This window comes from Diabrotica undecimpunctata, chromosome 8, assembly GCF_040954645.1.
Source record: "Diabrotica undecimpunctata isolate CICGRU chromosome 8, icDiaUnde3, whole genome shotgun sequence".
NCBI lineage: Eukaryota > Metazoa > Arthropoda > Insecta > Coleoptera > Chrysomelidae > Diabrotica > Diabrotica undecimpunctata.
In genome coordinates this window covers 7,873,881-7,893,202 of record NC_092810.1, presented here as the reverse complement: position 1 = coordinate 7,893,202, position 19,322 = coordinate 7,873,881, and the positions used below count along the sequence as shown (strand labels likewise).

At 31.5% G+C, this 19,322-nt stretch overlaps 1 protein-coding gene across 1 annotated transcript; it reads left to right on the top strand.

The window, feature by feature from the left end:
• The first annotated feature begins 6,007 nt into the window (after positions 1–6,007).
• Rab10 (RAS oncogene family member Rab10) lies at positions 6,008–18,912 on the top strand. The gene is made up of 4 exons (XM_072542423.1): positions 6,008–6,205; positions 6,357–6,556; positions 12,751–12,840; positions 18,374–18,912. The coding sequence occupies exons 1-4, from the start codon at positions 6,079–6,081 to the stop codon at positions 18,554–18,556; spliced, it is 600 nt and encodes a 199-aa protein (XP_072398524.1). The 5' UTR covers positions 6,008–6,078; the 3' UTR covers positions 18,557–18,912.
• Positions 18,913–19,322: the final 410 nt, after the last annotated feature.

Below are 19,322 nucleotides of genomic sequence, written 5' to 3'. Positions count from 1 at the left end.
AGCAAACTTGTCTGTTTTGTCCAAACTATTATTATCACTGTCTTCCCGGTCTTGTTCTATGGAGCAGAGGCATAGACCACAACGGAAGCCACCCTGAAGAAACTAGAATCCTTTGAGCTGTGGATATATCGCCGTATTCTTCGGATATCCTGGACAGACCACATCACTAACGTGGAAGTAATGCAGAGAATAGGCAAAAGCAAAGAAATAATCTTCACCGTAAAGAAACGGAAGCTTGAGTACTTCGGACATGTCATGAGGCATACTAAGTACCGTCTGCTACAGTTAATAGTCCAAGGAAGAATCGACAGTAGGAGGGGACCGGGAAGAAGACGACACTCATGGATGCATAACCTGCGACAATGGTTCGGACTAACATCGACCGAACTGTTCAGAGGTGCCGTAAACAAAGTCAAAATAGCCTTGTTAATAGCCAACGTCCGAGACGGATAGGGCAAAGGAAGAAGAAGAAGAAGATTATTATCACACACATGGAGAATTTTCATTACATGGGAAAATATATCTCTCGATAGAGCTCCAGTGACTTTTTTATTCTGACTATCATCACGATTTTCCCAATACATATATCTTTTTGGTAACACCACGTACCCACTCAAAATAAGCACACCCACAGAACACCTAAATTCATTATCTGTAACATCACTAGTCAAGTGTTTTTGTGCCACGTATGTATTTGTATAAGTTTTTATCATATTGAATAGGTTGTCGTCAAAAAATAGCCTGAAGAGCTCTTGTTGTGACATCCTCGTCTCCTGAATCGCAATCTGTTATATTATCATTTGTATTGTCTAGAGGAAAAATAATTATACCGTCAGGAGGCATTGGAATCTCATCTGTCTCAAGTTTTGCAATTAACTCATGAAATTTTAACGGTTTCCTAAAAAAATAACCATTTTGTAGTGCTTATTACTACTGTCCTTTTAAAAGAACAAAACAAAAATGGCCGTACACAAGAACGTAACAAAAAACTCAAAGCAATATTTCCACTATAATTACACGTAAGTAAAGCAATGACTAGCAAATCATGTACAACGCCCACATTTGATTTGTAATTAAAAAAACTTACCTCCAATTAGCAACATTCATGTTTAATTAAAAAAACAAAACAATGCTATGCCGCTACGTAAACAAACTTTTAAAGCGAGCAACTGATGAAATATCTTGATCGAATGTTTGACAGTAAACCCCACAGGCGCCATCTATCAACGGTAAGTTTAAGTTATTAATTAAAGGCAAATAGATCCATTGTCTTTTCGAAGGACAGTAGTAGCATGTAGTATATGGGTTAATAATTTATAGTATGTAATTTATTTTTGATTCTATTTAGTTTTCATACACTATTGTTGACTAGATTGTAGAAAAACATCATACTGATTTAGTTTGACTTTGACGAGTAGGTGCTGTAGTTGTTTTAAATTTTAAAATAATAAATTAATTTCAGGTGATAAGAAACAATTTGTTAAAAAAAAAACACTAGATATTGTTTGTAGATTTTACTTAATAATTAATAAGTTATTGTAAAACCGTTGAAAAATTCAAGAAATATCCTGGGATTGTTTCAATTTTAATTATTATCCAAGAAATATTTTTTTACAATAAAAAGGTTGTAAAAAATTAATCGTTGTTGCTTAAGTTTGTAGTTTTATATTTTTTAAAATTAAGTTGAATTTGACATTTGTCTTGTTTAATTTTGAAGACCGTAGAAAGGTTTATTTTTGCATTTTTAATGAGATTTTCACGTAATATTAACGACGTATACAATCCATACAAGTATAACTGAATAAAAAGCTAAATGGGCGTCTCATACAGTGTGTAAAAGCCAAATGAAATAAATTCATTATTTAGGTTACTGTACATATTTATGAAAAATCCCGAAACACGTCAAATTTAAATTATAACTTGACATTAAATCCAACCCCTACCTTCAGCCCCCTTATAATGACAGGTACAACCCCCAATTTTTAAAATAGGAAGTATAGGCTTGTGATATATCGTTTGAAAGGTCTTTTTATTCTCCATTCAAAAATGTTGTCGCTTTCAAGTTTGTTAAGATTAATTAAGATAAAATAAATTAAAATCATGTGGTTACCGAAATTCGCTACAATACAATCAAAAACTAAAATGTAATGCAAAACGTAATAAAATGTAGAACACGAAAAAGAACTATGAATGTTAATGAAGTAGATGTTCAAAATGTTTACCGCGAATGTCTTGGCAACATCCTAATCTCAAACAAAACTATCTTCTAACATTATTTAACATAACAGGCGTGATCGACCTAATCGCAAGTGTTATTCGTTCTTTTAAGTCATTTAAATCAGAAGGTTTAGTTTTGTACACATGGCTCCTCACATATCCCCATAAAAAGAAGTCTAATAATGTAAGATCAGGTGATCGCGCTGGCCATTCAATCGATCCTCGTCTCCCTATCCACCGATTGGGAAATATTGTATCGAGGTACTGCCGGACATTAAGTTGGTAATGTGATGGTGCTCCATCCTGCTGATGGAGCACCACCACGTATTTGCTGGAACTTGAGGCTTTCCTGGATCAGGATATAAATTTGCCAACGTTGGAATGACATCATTTTGAAGTAGTGCCAAATAATTGTTGCCATTCAAGTTGCCCTCAATGAAAAAGGGACCAATGATATTGTTTCCTACAATCCCTGCCCAAACATTAACCTTTTGAGGGTATTGAGTGTGTTCTTCTCTCATCCAGTGAGGATTTTCCGTGGCCCAGTAGCGGCAATTTTGCCGATTAGCATGACCGTTAAGTGAAAAAGTACACTCATCAGAAAACATAACGTCTTCTAATTGGATAATATTGTTATCCAACATGTCCATCATTTGCTCACAAAAAAAGTTCTACTATCAAAATTGTCTTCCATGAGCTCCTGAGTAGGTATCATCTTATAGGGATGCAATTTATTTTCTTTTAATATGTTTACTATCGATGTATGGCTAGCATTGAATGTAGTAGATGCCTGTCTACTCTATGTATGTGGATTTTCCTGAAACTCAAGCAACACATCTAATTTGAGTTCATCACTCAGTGCATTGGCAGCTGCTTTTTTTATCTGCCTTACATGACCAAACTCGCGAAACTGCTTCTTTATTTTACTTATTGATCCTTGGGATATAGGCGCTAAATTAGGAAATTTCTCATGAAATAGGCGAGTTACTTCCTGTTGTGTTCGGGTGTTATCTCCGTAACCAATCATTTGTAAAACTGTTATTTTATGCATTTCCGTTAATCTAACCATTTTTCAGAATTGAATTGAACGAACTTTTTACTTAAATTAAAATACTGACAACTTAAATAAAACAATTTACTAATGCGTGTTAAAATAACGTTGCCACGGAAATTCTTTAAAGTTTTTTAATGGTTACCATCTAAAAACCACATTGCTATGGTTTTTGTTCACTTTCCCATTATCAAGACCTAAACGGGAAATAAGTTTTGAGTATATTTTAGCGAATTTCGGTAAACCACATGATTTTAATTTATTTTATCTTAATTAATCTTAATAAACTTGAAAGCGACAATATTTTTGAATGGAGAATGAAAAGACCTTTTAAACGATATATCACAAGCCTATACTTCCTATTTTAAAAATTGGAGGTTGTACCTGTCATTCTAAGGGGGTTGAAGGTAGGGGTTGCATTTTCACGTTAAAGAATGTCAAGTTATAATTTAAATTTGACGTGCTTCGGGATTTTTTATAAATATGTACAGTAACCTAAATAATGAATTTATTCCATTTGGCTTTTACACACTGTATATTAAGAAAATTACAGCAATTAAGCTACTAAGGTATGTGCAGGTAATATGGCCACATTAAGAACATTTGTCTGTATTTGTGGCCAAATGTAAATCTTTTAAAAAGTAACTTATTATAGTTATGTGGGTTATCTAAATATATATTTGTTTTATAATATGTGGGACCATCTGTTTAACAATTTCGACACTAAATTTGTATTACTATGCTAGTATCAAGATTTCTATCGTTTAAACATAAAATAGTAGGAAACTTGTTAGATGGCCATATTACCTACACCTACGTTATATACTATAGTTGAACGAGATGACGAAACGCAACGTTAAAGACCATAAAATCAAATCAAATATGATTAAAAACAGTACGAAATTAAATCTGTCAATATAAGCATATATTCCAAAACACCCTTTAAATAACCATTTAGGTACTTCTATGTGTAATGCAGGGAGTGTGCATATATTGTGTTTAGTCTGATAAAGCATTGTTTCTTATTTTTTATCAAGTAAGAAGTTAACGCAAAAAATGTTATATGTACGCTCCACACTACTCGCGAAGTCGAATGAATTTAGGCTAATACGAAATACGATAGTGTGGAGAGGTACTACGCCTTATTTCGTCCAACCTCGACTTGCCTCGGCAACTTCAACTGGTCGGTTTTTGCGTCCGAGTCAAAGGACTCGAAGTTGAACGAATGTATAGGGACCTACTTCCGTTAAGTTTCCCAAGTACTTCGTTGAGTAACTTCGCGAGTAGTCTAGAAGAGTCTTAAAACTTACTAAACCCAAATACCCGGGGTTTAAAGATTAAAAATAAGTATGGAATTTGCTAAGAAATAAATTTTTATACGTTTGGGATTTGCTATCACTTGAAGGTTAATAAACAGGTGCAAAATCAAATGCCCAAATAATAATTTAAGAATTAAGAACTATGAGATCGACTGTTTTACTCGATGGTGCTAACTTGTGAGAAATTAATCAAATACTTTTCGTACGTCAGATATAAAAACTTTGACTTGTCAATTTTTTTTTTTTTTTTTTTTTTGAAAACAGCCAAGTTTTTCATATATTTGTTATATTCAAAATTATTGTTAAATAACTTAATAATTATTATAGTGAATCTTCAACAATGCAAAATATCTTATCACCTGAAAGCGTTATGTAAAAAAGGAAAACCGAAGTAAATGTGTACGTGTGTAGGGAATAAATTTTTATTCCGACAATCGTCCAATTTTCCAGTAATCGAGAATAAATGTGTAAAAGTCCTTCGATGTCTAAATGTTACAGTAGACTAATTAATGGAAATGTATAGACTGCAAAAATGTTATAAAAAGAAATCATTGTACACTGTACCCATTCAGTAAAAATAAATGAGTATGTCCTTAAATTGTTGACTTATTTCTAAATTAAGAACTTGACAATTATAATTAACTAACTAATAAAATAAAGTAATTCAGTTTGGCAGGAAAAGGTAAGCAAAACGGTATCGTTAGTAAAGAAATAGGTCGAGGCTAAGAGCCACAATCTCCTGTGCCCTTAACACCTAGAGGACGCGTCCCAAGATAGAGAATATGGCAATGTTTTATAGTGGGAAGGAAATTATGTATATACTTTCCACAGACCAATAGGTAGTATGGCAACTAAACAAAAACTCGCCAATCCTACGGCCAACATGTTAAATATGCCAAATTATTATTCTCCAGATGAAGAAATAGACAAAACAAAGGAGTAGGTCCTCTAGCACATTGGATACCGATTATTAAGGCAGCGATGATGGAGGTAGAAAATCTAAGTAAAATATAGAAAGTAAAATGATAGAATAAAAAAAAGAGTGGTCCTAAGTTAATAAAATAAATTGAGAGTTACTCTATTATTTATTTCCACAAACCTGTTTGAAATGGACACGCATTGTGCAACCAATTCATTATTTACAACTCTTTACTTATGCAACCAAACATGCAGGTAATATTTTATTTATTTTGGTTTTTTAAAGATATTTAAAGTAACTAATGAAATAGTGCGATAATATTAACTCACAATATTAATAATTAAATTACACAAAAACTAATAACTAACTAAAATATAACTGCGTATAAATAAAACAGCAGAAATATATTTCAATTTAAGAGTTCACTCGCCAAAAATTGCCTGGTTTATAATCTATGATATTCGTGTTCTGTGACCTACACCAACAAATGTCAGTGTGACTTGTCTTTGAAGTTGGCAGTATCTATTTTTGATGTTTTTGATAGGCTTCAATCAAAAAAAATTTATATAAAAATGGCAAAAAAGACATACGATCTATTGTTTAAACTTTTATTAATTGGTGATTCTGGAGTAGGGAAAACATGTATATTATTCCGATTTTCAGATGATGCATTCACAACTACATTTATATCAACAATAGGTAATTTATTTTTAGGATTCTCATTTAGTTTTTTAAAGAATTTTATATAACTATATAAATTTTGACAATATGATTTATAAAACCGGTCTAATATATTAATTATCCAAAGTTTAATGTTCAAGTACACATGGATAATGAATTTTTTTAACAGGTATAGATTTCAAAATAAAAACTGTTGAATTAAGAGGTAAAAAAATCAAACTGCAGATATGGGATACTGCTGGTCAAGAAAGATTTCATACCATCACGACTTCTTACTACAGAGGAGCAATGGGGATTATGTTAGTTTATGATATTACCAATGAGAAGAGTTTTGAAAATATAGTCAAATGGTTAAGAAACATAGATGAGGTGAGTATAATTATATTTTCTGTTCTATCATACCTACTACTTTATAGTTGTATTTCAATATCTGTATTTGTTACTCTGTTTTAGTTTTAGATCACAGGATCTTTTCCAGTGTTAATTTCTAGTGTTGTATTCCTTTGTTCTTGTTCATTGTCAACAAAGTTAAATATAAATTTCTTTGTCTTTCAGCAGCCTGAAATTTAGTAATCATTTCTGACTAGATATCCTGTTTGTAATATTGATTATCAAGGCAGGACCAGGTTTCTGATACTGATAATATTTATATCTAATTCCTTTGCCAGCAAAATCAAAGATACAGTATTTCCTAATAATCTGATCAGCAGTTTCCATTTTATTGGCAGATATTCTAAATGGAATTGTAATATATCATAATTTCAATGATAGATCTTTTGATAGGATATTGCTTAAATGTTTTTATTTTTTATTACTAGCTTTTACATGCAAGTTATTTCATGTTACTGCTTTTATGGCTCCATTTTGGAGTATATCAATTGTATGCCCTTTCTGCTTTTTTTTTAAGCCAAATATCAATTAATTTATGCCATGAAGCATACCTATCTACGTTATGAATATTGAGTATCAGAAATTAGATAATAGAATAGATTAAGATCTTAATAAACATAATTCAACATAAATATAGAGATTGACAAATGGGAAATTTTTATGATAAAGTATAATTGTGGATGATGAAGTAGTGTTGTTGTCAATATTTTATATCAATGCTGACATAATTGTTTGCATTTTTTAATTTTATCAAATTTTAATAAAATAATCTGATACTGTGAGTTAACAGTTCATCAAAACAAATTTATAACAAGCATAATTTGAATTTGTTTATATGGAAATATATTTTCATAATAGATTTGTCCTATGATTTAAATATTACATTTTTAATTCTAGTCTGGAATTCTAGTGAGCTTTGAAACTTGCATATATAAATGTACAGGGTGATTGAAGATTTTCCTAAATTTTATTGAAAAAATGATCAATTTTAAATAATTTGAGAGTTAATGGTTTATTAAAACAAATTTATGTTTTTACTCAATTTACTTACTTTTCCTATGATCTAAATATTGCCACTTTATTTCTACAGACTAGAATGTGTTTTATTACAGGTCGTTTGATCTTGATAACTTTGAGATATGCAGGTGTAAAAGTGCACTATGATATAACTCAAAAACATTACAAATTGTTTTACACCTCATGGTTAGATATACTACAAATTTTTGTGTGGGGCTTCCCCCCCCCCTTTTTTTTCTTTGACTTTCTATTTCAGTGCTGATCTACCTCTCCATGTATCCCCCAAAACATAGTTTAATTCATTCACTTTTTGTCATTTCATTTTATTTTTAAATCTTTATTGGGATGTATCAATTGTGGAAGTCAGTATGTTCTTCTTAAATAGTTATTTCTACTATTTCAATTTGTTTTTTTTTTTTTCGCTTATATCAAAAATTGTCAATATTCTGATCTTTATGTTAAAGTTCGATGCCTTTAAGTTTTTAGCTGATAAATCAGACTGAATTTTATTGATGGCATAGGTTATTTTGCTTTGGAATGCTTTGATAGCCTCTGTGGTTTGTGTCTTATTTGCATAGACCTACAACTTAACCCATTCAGAACAGGTGGAGCATTGGTTGTGTGCAGCTAATATATGGCATCAGGAAAATTTGACACTGAGTTATGAACCACTTGTCCAATAGTTATATCTGTTCTATGGAAGTGGTTGTATCGTTTTTCATTTGTTGGCACAGTTTGGTTGGTTTAAAAATGGATAAAAACATATTCTCACACAGGAGGAACTAAGGAAATGTCTTAAGGAAAGTGAAAGTGAATATTATCCAGCAGATAATGAACCCATTTCTCAAGTGAAGAAGAATCTGAACATTTGCAGTCAGACTAAATCAAGAATCTACAAGATAGCTCTTTTATGAAATATAACTTAGAAACTATACTAGAAATATTAGAAAAGGCATTACTAACCAGGAATCAAAAGGATAAAAGTGAAATGTCTCCTAAAGAGGTTAAACTATGACCTAAGCACAGTAGGGGTGGTGTATGTATTTTATTTATTTATTCCATGAAAGTACAAATTTCACTTACAAAAAAAATGCTAAATATACAATTACAGACCCTGAGCGAAGGCTATGTGGGTCAAATTAGAAAAAGTATATAATACAAACAACTAATATAATAACTTTAAAACATTAAGAATGTTTTAATCCAAAGATTAGGTTCAACTTGTATATGGTGTACAGATATTATCATTATTGATATTTATATAACAGAAAGAAAACTTATTTATAAAAAAAAGGAAACAACAAAAAATAAACAAATGTAAAAATGTCAGCCTGAGGAGGTTAGAAAATGGTTCTCTTGTAATACTTTATTCCTTCTACCATAATGCTTCTTTGTTCTGCAGTTGTGTTCATTGCTGTAGCTCTAAGGTGGAATCTATTTCTTACGTTATAGTTGTGAACTTGATGAGCGGCAGTTAGAGTGAAATTTCTCCATTTGACACTGGTGTAGGAACGAACACACTTGGTATATATATATATATATATATATATATATATATATATATATATATATATATATATATATATATATATATATATATATATATATATATATATGTGTGTATATATACTGATTGAATGTCCATAATCTTATTGGGTAGATATAGTTCTTTTGTTGGGAAGAGTCTTGGTAGTCTAAAGATTTGTTTATAGCTGTATTTTGAAGCACAAAAAGAGTATGAAGATGGTTATGTGTGGCTTTCCACCAAATTAGAGTTTATATATTTATATAGTATTTAGATAAAACATACAATTTATGGAAAATCAATGACGAAGAAGAAAAAAGTAATTTTGATAAAAAATTATAATTTTTTGTGTATGTGATTTATTTTCAAAAGTTAAAAAAGAAAAAGACTCTTTTTTCTTTTTATCTCTTAATTTAAAATGTTATTTATTTGGAGCAGTGTACTTTTTATTGACAATGCAACATACTTCTTGATTGTTCAATAAATGAGCTTAATAGATACTTGAATACAATAAAATTCAATAACCTTGACAATACCATGGACCAAAATATAAATAAAAGTGCAAAGGGTATATTAAATAACTTGTTACAATTATGTCGCCAATATATTGTCGCTATAATGGAAGTATTGTGTTGTTGTTAAGTATATTGCCTTAATTTGTTTAAAACTATTTACAAGGGTATTCGACTATTACAAATGGACAGATAAAATGATTTTATCTTTTATATTTTTCACCAATTTTTGTTTCTGTTATTAATTATTTACCTGTATTCTCTAAAGAAATCTTTAATATACTATTAATATTTTTTATCACTTCTGTCTTATTGAAGACTGTACATCCTGTTTGTTGGTAGTGCATTCATTTCTATTTTTACTTATTTAATACTCAGTGCAAACTCAACGCCTTAACATCAATTTTAAATCATTTAAGGACAACAATTTTACAATAACTTAAACAAAATTGAGGGAATTATCGAGTGCATAAAGCGATGAACATATTTACATAATCAACGCCGCCTTTCCTTATTATAATTCCGTCAGCTTGAGAAGTTTTAATATGAAACTGAAAATATTTGTTTTTGGGTAATTTTTTATCAAGCTATTAATCGTTTAACAGGTAATATATAGAAGGGACTTTCAAATATTTTGTTATTTGATATAAGTGAGTTTTGGGGATATAATTTACTAAAAATTATTAACTACAGCATCACTGAATATTCCAAAAGTTTGGTAGTCCATATGTATACCATTGTATACCAAGATACCTCATTTTTATGGAAAAAAAAACAAAAAATGTGTAATTAATATATTGTTTAATGCAATATACATACAGTTATTCAATTGTGGCTTGATCCTGTATAAACCTAATATTTATTTATTTTATTTAACCTTTTCAGACCTGATTTTTTTGATAGAAAAGCAGTTTGTCTTTTTTTATACAAAGGTGTACATTACATTTATCACAAAAAAGTGAGTCTTTTTGTTACCGTTGGTATGCTTAAACCTTTTTTCCTTCTTTCTTTTCATCCAGTTGGGGCATATGGTCAACAGAGTCATATTGAACTTCTCGAACTGGTCTAGTTTCTTCAAAGTTATATTTTAATTTATTTCGTGCTATGGGTGGTGTTGAAGTACTTGGCCTGCCTCTTTTGATGCGAGAAATTGGTTTGTTTGCCTTTATTATACTTTCATCAAACCTCGTTTTGAAATCTAGAAGTTTTAATATGTAATATCTGTTTTGTAATAAGATGAAGAATTATTGTAGCACCAAATCCAAACCGTTTTTAAGACAAAGACAACAATTTTTATCCCCGAGGTTGTAGGTTAACCCTTTGAATATTGAATTACTGACAAATGGCCCCCAAATGGTACTATTTGTTCATCAATACATAGGTTTTCTTCTAACTTTAACTCAAAACATTGTTTTTTGATACCATCATACAAAGGACTTACTGTATAGAACTTATCGGTACAGTTATTGGGGATTGTCAAAGTTTTTATACAATGTAAATGTGATTGAAGTTGAAAAAATCGCTCTTCTGCCATTGTTTCACTAAATCTATTGATATGCAAATTTTTGTACCAATATAAACAAACTGCTGGAAATTTTAGGCAACCGGAAATAATGTGTAAGCCAAATAAACTTGTAATTTCATCTGCACATGTATTTTTGAACAGAGTTTTTCGTTATGAAAAACATACATATTGGTAAAAGTGGCCATCTTCTCAAACTGCTGTTTGTTCTATATATTTAGAAAAAATATATATAAAGGGTCATGAGGCTCTTCACTTGAGGGTGTTGTAGGGGTAGGTTGTTGTTCCTTATTCCAAACCAAATCTGGAGGTTCAAAATCTTTCTGACAGCATTTTACAGATTTTTTGATTGATACAAAATTACAATTGTCTTCTTTTGAAGTAGACGGTGCATCAAATGGTAAATTGTTCTCATCAGCCTCGTGTGATCCAGATTCGTTCTCGTCATCCTCGTGTGACTGAGGGATTTACATCTTTGTGGGCCCTGTGTGATCAGCCCCTACACGAACTTCTTATTTCTTGCTTGACGAGGGTTCTGAAATATCAGCTTTATCTTTCTCCTCATTCCAGTATGACTCAGATAACTTATCAAGGGCAAGTCCCAATTTATCAACACCTACACGAACTTTTATTTAACTTGAGAAGATATCATCCTCCTCACTAAGTTCAATATTAGAAACAGAATAAAGTAATTCCAATAAAATAGCTGCATCTTTTTCATTTTCTGAATCGTATTTTCTCTCTGAAAATAAAAATATTTACATAGACTTTAGTAAATCACCTTATAAAATCCATATTGAAAATAAAAATATGTAAAAAACGAAAATACATATTTTTTTTAATATGCGCATGTATATTAATTGTACTTAGCTCAAAAAAATTAAATCCTTATGTTCATAATTATGTCCAACAAATAAAAACCGATTTTTTATTGGTATAAATATTTTTTTTTACAAAATACATGAACATAAAAATTTTTATCGTTTTACTACAGAATGAAATTATAAAATATTAAAAATTATATAAAAGCAAACAAATTTTCTTGGATTTTTATTCACTTACCATGAGAAGGTTTTCGAGCATCCGCCATTGCAAATAAACAATAAAATAAAGGCTCCTAAAGTGATCTACGTAAGTTTCTCACATTAGTATTTAAGATTTCTTAAAGATGGATTCTAGCTGAAATAACTGTGCATAATTATGACCCGAGGGTCTGAATGAGTTAAAAAGACATTTAAAAAACAGCTTGGAAGGGGTGATATAGACCATATTATATTAAGTTGAGAAAATGAGAACTACATCTAGGCTCCAAAAGTATTTTTACTTTACTTTTACTTTAATTCATTCCTCACATAAGTTTTATAGTTAACTTATCGTCATCCATGATCTTCCATATTGTATCACACTTCTCATAGTTCCTTTTTACCCGCAGAAATGTACTTTCAGTAAAAGTAGTTACTTATTTTGCATATTAAACTAATTATTTTATCGTATGAGAGTGTTATCTTCTACAATCATACCAGTTACACTTGATTTACAAATTCTTCTAAGCAGAAAGTCGGCATTTTTAATGAATATTAATTCTGTATTCTTTTAGCATGCTAATGAAGATGTGGAGAAGATGATATTAGGCAATAAATGTGATATGACAGACAAGAGGGTGGTTAGTAGAGAAAGAGGAGAAACTGTAAGTATTATTATAATTATTAGATGTTTACTTATTTGAAAACAAATTCGGTCTCTCTACGTAGTTTGGCTATCCAATTAGCTAGCGGATCTAAAAGTTTCTGTTGGTATCCTTCCAAGTCTATATTTTTTTAGCCGTGAACCTTGATTTGAGCCTACTAACATTTTTCCTTCGGTTCGCGAGAGTCCAGGCATATGAAAAAAATGGAAAACTTAAGCAAGCAATCGAAACAACGATTTATTAAATGCGGCATTGATATGCTTTGCTAGACCTGGCGCCTCTGAATCTTAATAGTGCGCAAATGAGACGCAATTCTTTCAAGAATTCTGAGCAGTTTTTATTGCAGTGCGGGAGTTAGAACGTGTTCTAAAATCCCTGTATTATTTTATTAAGTAAATTTAAAGTTCCTTGGTTTTTGTTTATGCGTTCTATGACTATTTTTACATTTACCATGATTTGGATTTGTTTACAGATACAGTATTTTACGAGTTTTTCGTCTTTCTTGTCCTTTCATATAAAAATTAATTCCATTTATTACAAAACCCTTTCAATTGGTTTGATGTGAACTGGTTTCGTTATACAAGAGAAAAGGTGAAATATTCTTTATAAAACATCACTTGATGACAAAGAGGCATTTCTGGCGCTAAGCGTACTCTGTGGAGGACAAACTAATGCTAGGTTGGTACCCAGCAATTTGTATAAAATCACTCTTGCTATATCAATGCAGAAGAAAAAGGACATTTTGGATCTTCTTCCTCTGATAAGTCCAGTATTTCACGATTTTTATAAAAATTTAAGACAACTGATGCTGCTGATGTGATTCCAGATGATGAAGATTCATCTGACGCAGAGTAATGCTCTCCTTCAAGAGACGTAGCCATTGGTCTGCCAAAAGCGTTTTAACATTATTTCTATGCCTTATATGTTTGTTTTTTTACTAATATTGCATAAAAATGTTTTATTTATTTATTTTTTAATAAACAACAGCTTTTTTGAGCTGAACAAAATAGTATAAGTCATCTGGTACGCGTGGTTCAAATAATATAAGTCGCATTATTTAAAAATATATATACTTTGTTCAAAATTAGTATTTACAAAGTAAAATAGGTAAATATAACAATTCTATGTACTGCGATTTAGGAGATATAACAATTAATTAGCTTCAGAACAAAATTATTTATCGTTTTTTGCTTCTCCTGAAAAGTTGACTAAATGGACTTTACTTCTTTTACCGAGCACCCTAGATATTACTTCTCTTTACTAGTCCAATATTAATGGGTAAAATAAAATAAAAATAGACCAATGTCAATATATGAAATTACAATTTTATAGTTGAATAAATTATTAAAGATTGGACCACTCCCTTTTATAGATGTTAAAAATCGAAGCATTTTTATTCAAATATAGTAATGAGACTAGATGAAGTCATTTATAACTGTTAATCATAATCTTATCATTATTTACAGGAAAATTGTATCAATTTTTGTTAAAATTAATAAGAATCTGAATCTGGTGAAAAGATTTTTATTGTACAATTCTCCTATTGTAACCTACATAATCTTGTTAATTACATCTATGTTAATCTATGTTAAATGTTTTTCTGTATTTATGTTGGTAAATGAATAATATCTATTCATAAAATATGTGTAAGTTTCCGAGAAGGACAAATAAATTTAATGTGTAATGAATGAGTCGTTCAAAAATCTGAAAAAAAAAGTTATCTTAAACTTTTAAGACATATTATTTGTTATTCTCGAACACAATAGAAACTAAAAAGGTGTTAGACGACTCCAAGAAAATTGATAAAAGGGTAGCAAGCGTAAAAATGCCATATAAATTAATATGGGAACTTATAAAAACATGCAGAGTATAAGTTGTTTATGGTAATTGACTTAAACTGCAAATTCCATAGGTGGGCCAACTGAAATGGGAAGGGGCTCGTAATCAATCCAGAAATGCTCCACAAGAAGATATCTAAAGATGACAATAATGCCATATGTAAAGGGCTTATCAGAAAAATTAAAAAAGACAAGATCTTTGATTATACACTGAGATCTTTGATTTCTGTCCAAAACCAAGACAAACAACACACAGGAGAGATCAAAGAGCATAAATCATAAATTAAAAACAGAGCCTTTGGCAGACCGTCATATGCAAACATGCCTGGGACAACGAGCACAGGATATAATGGAAAGATATCGATAATCATGAAAGAAACAGACATGAAAAAAAGAATCAGCCCTCATCCTACTTAATGAAGAAAATTGTATGTCAAACTCATCATCTTTATGAGAAAAAATTATTATTTGCCAAAAAAACTAAAATGGGAAACCTTGTGTTAGCGACTGCATAAAATTTTAAACGTCTCCTTGTCATGTTTTTATAAAAGATTACAAGTTATGACTATTTTAAGAAAATACTAAATTGGAAATAACAAATGGCAAAGTCATAGACAGGAAATTATAAAAAGACATAAAAAATTATCAAACTACAAATATGGGATGATATATATGAAAATTACTAAGTTCTCGGGAAGAACCGCGTTGAGAATTTGAAACTCGACGTTTCGGCACCCATTTTGGAGCCATTATCAAGATGGATATGGTTCCGTTCATGTCCGGGGTCTCAATATGTCTACTCCCCTCACTCGTGACCAACCAGTATCTTGTTCTCAAGAAATACGAGAACCTTCAAGCGAGGTTTCAATTTGTCTACTCCTCAGTGTCGAGTGATATTACCCTGTGTAGCTGCTTTTATACTCTCTGTATGCGCGGAAATGGTCTGAACGGGATCGGTTGGGGAGGGGGTCACTGAAGCTGCGGTCGAAATGTCTCCGGCAACTTTTAGCGTCATCGCGCGTGTTTAAGCTATTAGGGCGTTGTTCAATTTCAATGGCTTGACGAATAATGAAACGTCGGGAGTGAGGGGATTATACCCCATTATCAAGTCCTGTACTGCTATTTGTTACTGTTAAATCTGTCACTAAAAGTTTTATCTCGCTATTATTGAATTTAGTATCTGTTAAATTTATAAATCTATTGAAAAAATTATGATTCGAAAAACTTTTTGTATAATGGACATTGGGTTTTTTACTATTGCAAATTCGCTTACCTATTTAGTCTTTTACACTGTGTATTGAGTTTTTTATCTATTATATTTTGATGATATTATATTTTGATGATTTTTTTAGCACACTGTGTATAGATTTATAAATTTTAATTTGGTATAGTCGGTTTTTTGATAAAATTTTATATTTGACTTATTGTATGGGGTAATTAAAACGTGGTTTTATTATCCTAACTTTCAAACATCCTGTGGAATAATGCCGTTCGCGAATTTTCGTAAAACCTTATTTTTCGGTTGCAACCATGTCTCCTTGGCATTGTGTTTTTTGTTTCATGTCAAAATATGCCTTGGTTCATTTTTTAGAGCCAAATGAATTTGCCACCCACAATATAGGACTTTTTTAATTATCATTATTTTGGAGTTATTTTTAATACGACGATGGCTTTGATGACTTTGATCATTATGTCATATTGACACTTACATTTTGTTTACCTATGATTGATCATGGTTGGTGGAAATTATGAATATGTGACTAGTATAGAATACTACACACTCATCGCTCTACCATCCGAAGGGTAATGGAACGTTTTATATTCAAACAAACAAGCTGGAATTGGCAGGAAGCGCAAAAGTACCGCTTTAGATGATCGTTTTATACGAGTCAACGCTTTGCGGGATCGTCATTTAACAGCGGTGCAAACAAGAAATCAGCTTCAAGAGGTTCGAGGCCATAATGTAAGTGTATTTTCGTCGAAAATTATATGAATTTGGTTTGCAAAGTTGCAGACCAGCAACTGGGCCCAAATTTCTTCCACGGCACAAAGTGTCGTCTTCTTCCTATGCCGTTCCCATTAACGGAGGTTGGCGACCACATTTTTAAAAGCTTCTCTGTCTTTTGCAACGTGGAATAATTCGTCTACAGTCATGTTTGTCCAGTCTCTAATATTTCACAGCCATGACTTCCTCTTTCTAACTATTCCCTTTTTGCCATCGACTCTACCCTGCATGATGACCTGCAGAAGACTATATTTATCATTCCTTAGCATGTGTCCAAGGTATGCAGTCTTGCGTACTTTTATTGTTCTTAACAATTTTTTTTTCTCGACCCATCCTTCTCAGCACTTCCTCATTGGTGACCCTGGCAGTCCATGGAATTCTCAACATTCTCCTGTATATCCAAAGTTCCTAGACACAAAGTGCCTAGACTACAATTTTCCAGGGAAAATTTTCATTGGAATTTAGGACAATGGAGTAATGTTCTTTTTACGGATGAGTCGAGATACTGTCTTTACTCATTAGATGGGATAGACCGAGTATGGCGTCGAACTGGAGAGAGATTTGCGGAGTGCGCTTCCATGGAGGGGGTTCGGTGATGGTATGGGCAGGAATATCCCGAGAGGCGCATACTGAATTGGTATTTATTGAGGGTTCGTTGACGCCACACCGGTATATTGAGGAAATTTCAGCGAATCACGTAGTACCCTTTTCTCAATATATCGGCGATGATTTTCTAGTAATGCAAGATAATGTGCGACCCCACTCTGCAATGTGTGTCACGCAATATTTAGAGGAAGTTGGTATTAATAAAATGAACTGGCCAGCGTGTTCGCCAGATCTGAACCCAATAGAGCACGTTTGGGTCATGCTTGGTAGAAATATTAGAGGTAGCGAAGTCGCACCAGCCTCAATTAACGAACTTCGCATGGCTCTAGAAGAATGGCAAAACATCCAGCAAGATGATATTCGCAACCTCATAAACAGCATGAGCCGACGTGTACAGGCAGTTATAGAGGCTAGGGGAGGCAATACAAAGTATTAAGTTATTTTTTGGTAGTTTTTCTTTGTTATTTGCGTAGTTAGATTAAGTTACATTCAAGTTGTTTTTTTATGTTTTGTTATTGTTATCATTGTTCATTAAAACCAAGATCATGTCGTTGCTTTTAATCATTATTTAAATACAGTGCGTCTGGGATGTCGATATGACATTCGTTCGATATCAGCCACCACAGACCCCATCGTCGTATTACAAATTAATACAAAAGATAATGGTAATAATAGGAAAAGTCGTAAATTGTGGGCGGCAAAGTCATATCGCTCCTAAAAATGAACCAATTCATATTTTCACATGAAACAGAAAACATAATACTTAGAAGACATGCTTGCAACCTAAAAACAAGGTTTTACGAAAATCCACTACTGGAATTATTCCATAGGATGTTTCAAATTTAGGATAAAAAACCACCATAAAATACTTTGAATTTGACTGTTTGAAAATTTTCTCCGTTGCGTTTCTTTGCATCTGAGTGTACTTTAATTCTCAAGTTAGAATCTGGGATGTCAAATTCTATATTATTTAACATATTGTTTAGATTATATATTTAGTTTTTTATTCTTTACCTGTGTTTATATTTTATTTTCATAAAGGAATGGCCGAACTCTATTTTTACAACTGTTTTTTGTGATTTAGATCGCTCGTGAACACAACATCAGATTCATGGAAACATCCGCCAAGGCCAACATAAACATAGAACGAGCTTTCAGTGAACTGGCAGAAGCTATACTGGTGAAAACGGCCGGAAGAGACGATCCGGTGGACAGGGTGACAGTAGACATAAGACCAACCAGTACGAATAAGTCCTGTTGTAATTAGTAAACAAAAAATTGCAAAAAAAAACAACGTAATTTAGGAGTATATGCATGTGAACTGATTTCTATACAAGATGCTCATATTTAGTTTTATTTTCTGAACAAGTCACTTACTTAATTTTATTGTGTTCAGTGGAAATTCGGTTGTTGTACTCAAATTTTCCTTTTTAATGAAAACATTTGTGAATTAATAAATAACAAAGACAACGTTTTTGTAGAATTATAAAATATTTATTGTGCGATAGATTAACATTTTTAAAAGATACACAAGTTTGAAGCAGTTGTGCCAATTTTAGAAGAATAATGAAAACTTATTTCATCGTATGATTTTCTTAATTTTAATAAACCTTTTTTGTTGAATACGCTGTTTAACTAAATTGCAACTATCTTTATTATTTCACTCCATTACTACTTCAGTCGAGATCTGTACAAAAAGACGGATCTTAGATTTTTGTAAAAATGTTTCTGGAAATTGAATTTAATTAGTTCAAAGAAATAAATATTAGACTTACTCACAATCAGTTTATTGTACCTTGGACGACGGGTTTACCACGCGAAAAGTTTCTGTGCATCGTCAGCTCTCGGGAAAGGTAACTTAAATGCTAAAATATATGTACTATTGAGATATTGCCAGGTAAACTATAAATTAATGAATGAAAAGTTGATATGTTTCAGAATAATTTTCAGAAACAGCCTAGATACGAACCCCTTCCCATATCAGTTGGCCCAACGTTAGAATATCATTTTAAAGCTGTATAATATATGTCTGA

What these genes read in the sequence shown, in the direction of transcription:
- Rab10 (XM_072542423.1), top strand. Translation starts at nt 6,079, where the DNA reads ATGGCAAAAAAGACATACGATCTATTGTTTAAACTTTTATTAATTGGT. An exon ending in GGTTAAGAAACATAGATGAG is followed by an intron (nt 6,557 to 12,750) that starts GTGAGTATAATT and finishes GTATTCTTTTAG; the next exon opens with CATGCTAATGAAGATGTGGA. An exon ending in GTAGAGAAAGAGGAGAAACT is followed by an intron (nt 12,841 to 18,373) that starts GTAAGTATTATT and finishes TTTGTGATTTAG; the next exon opens with ATCGCTCGTGAACACAACAT.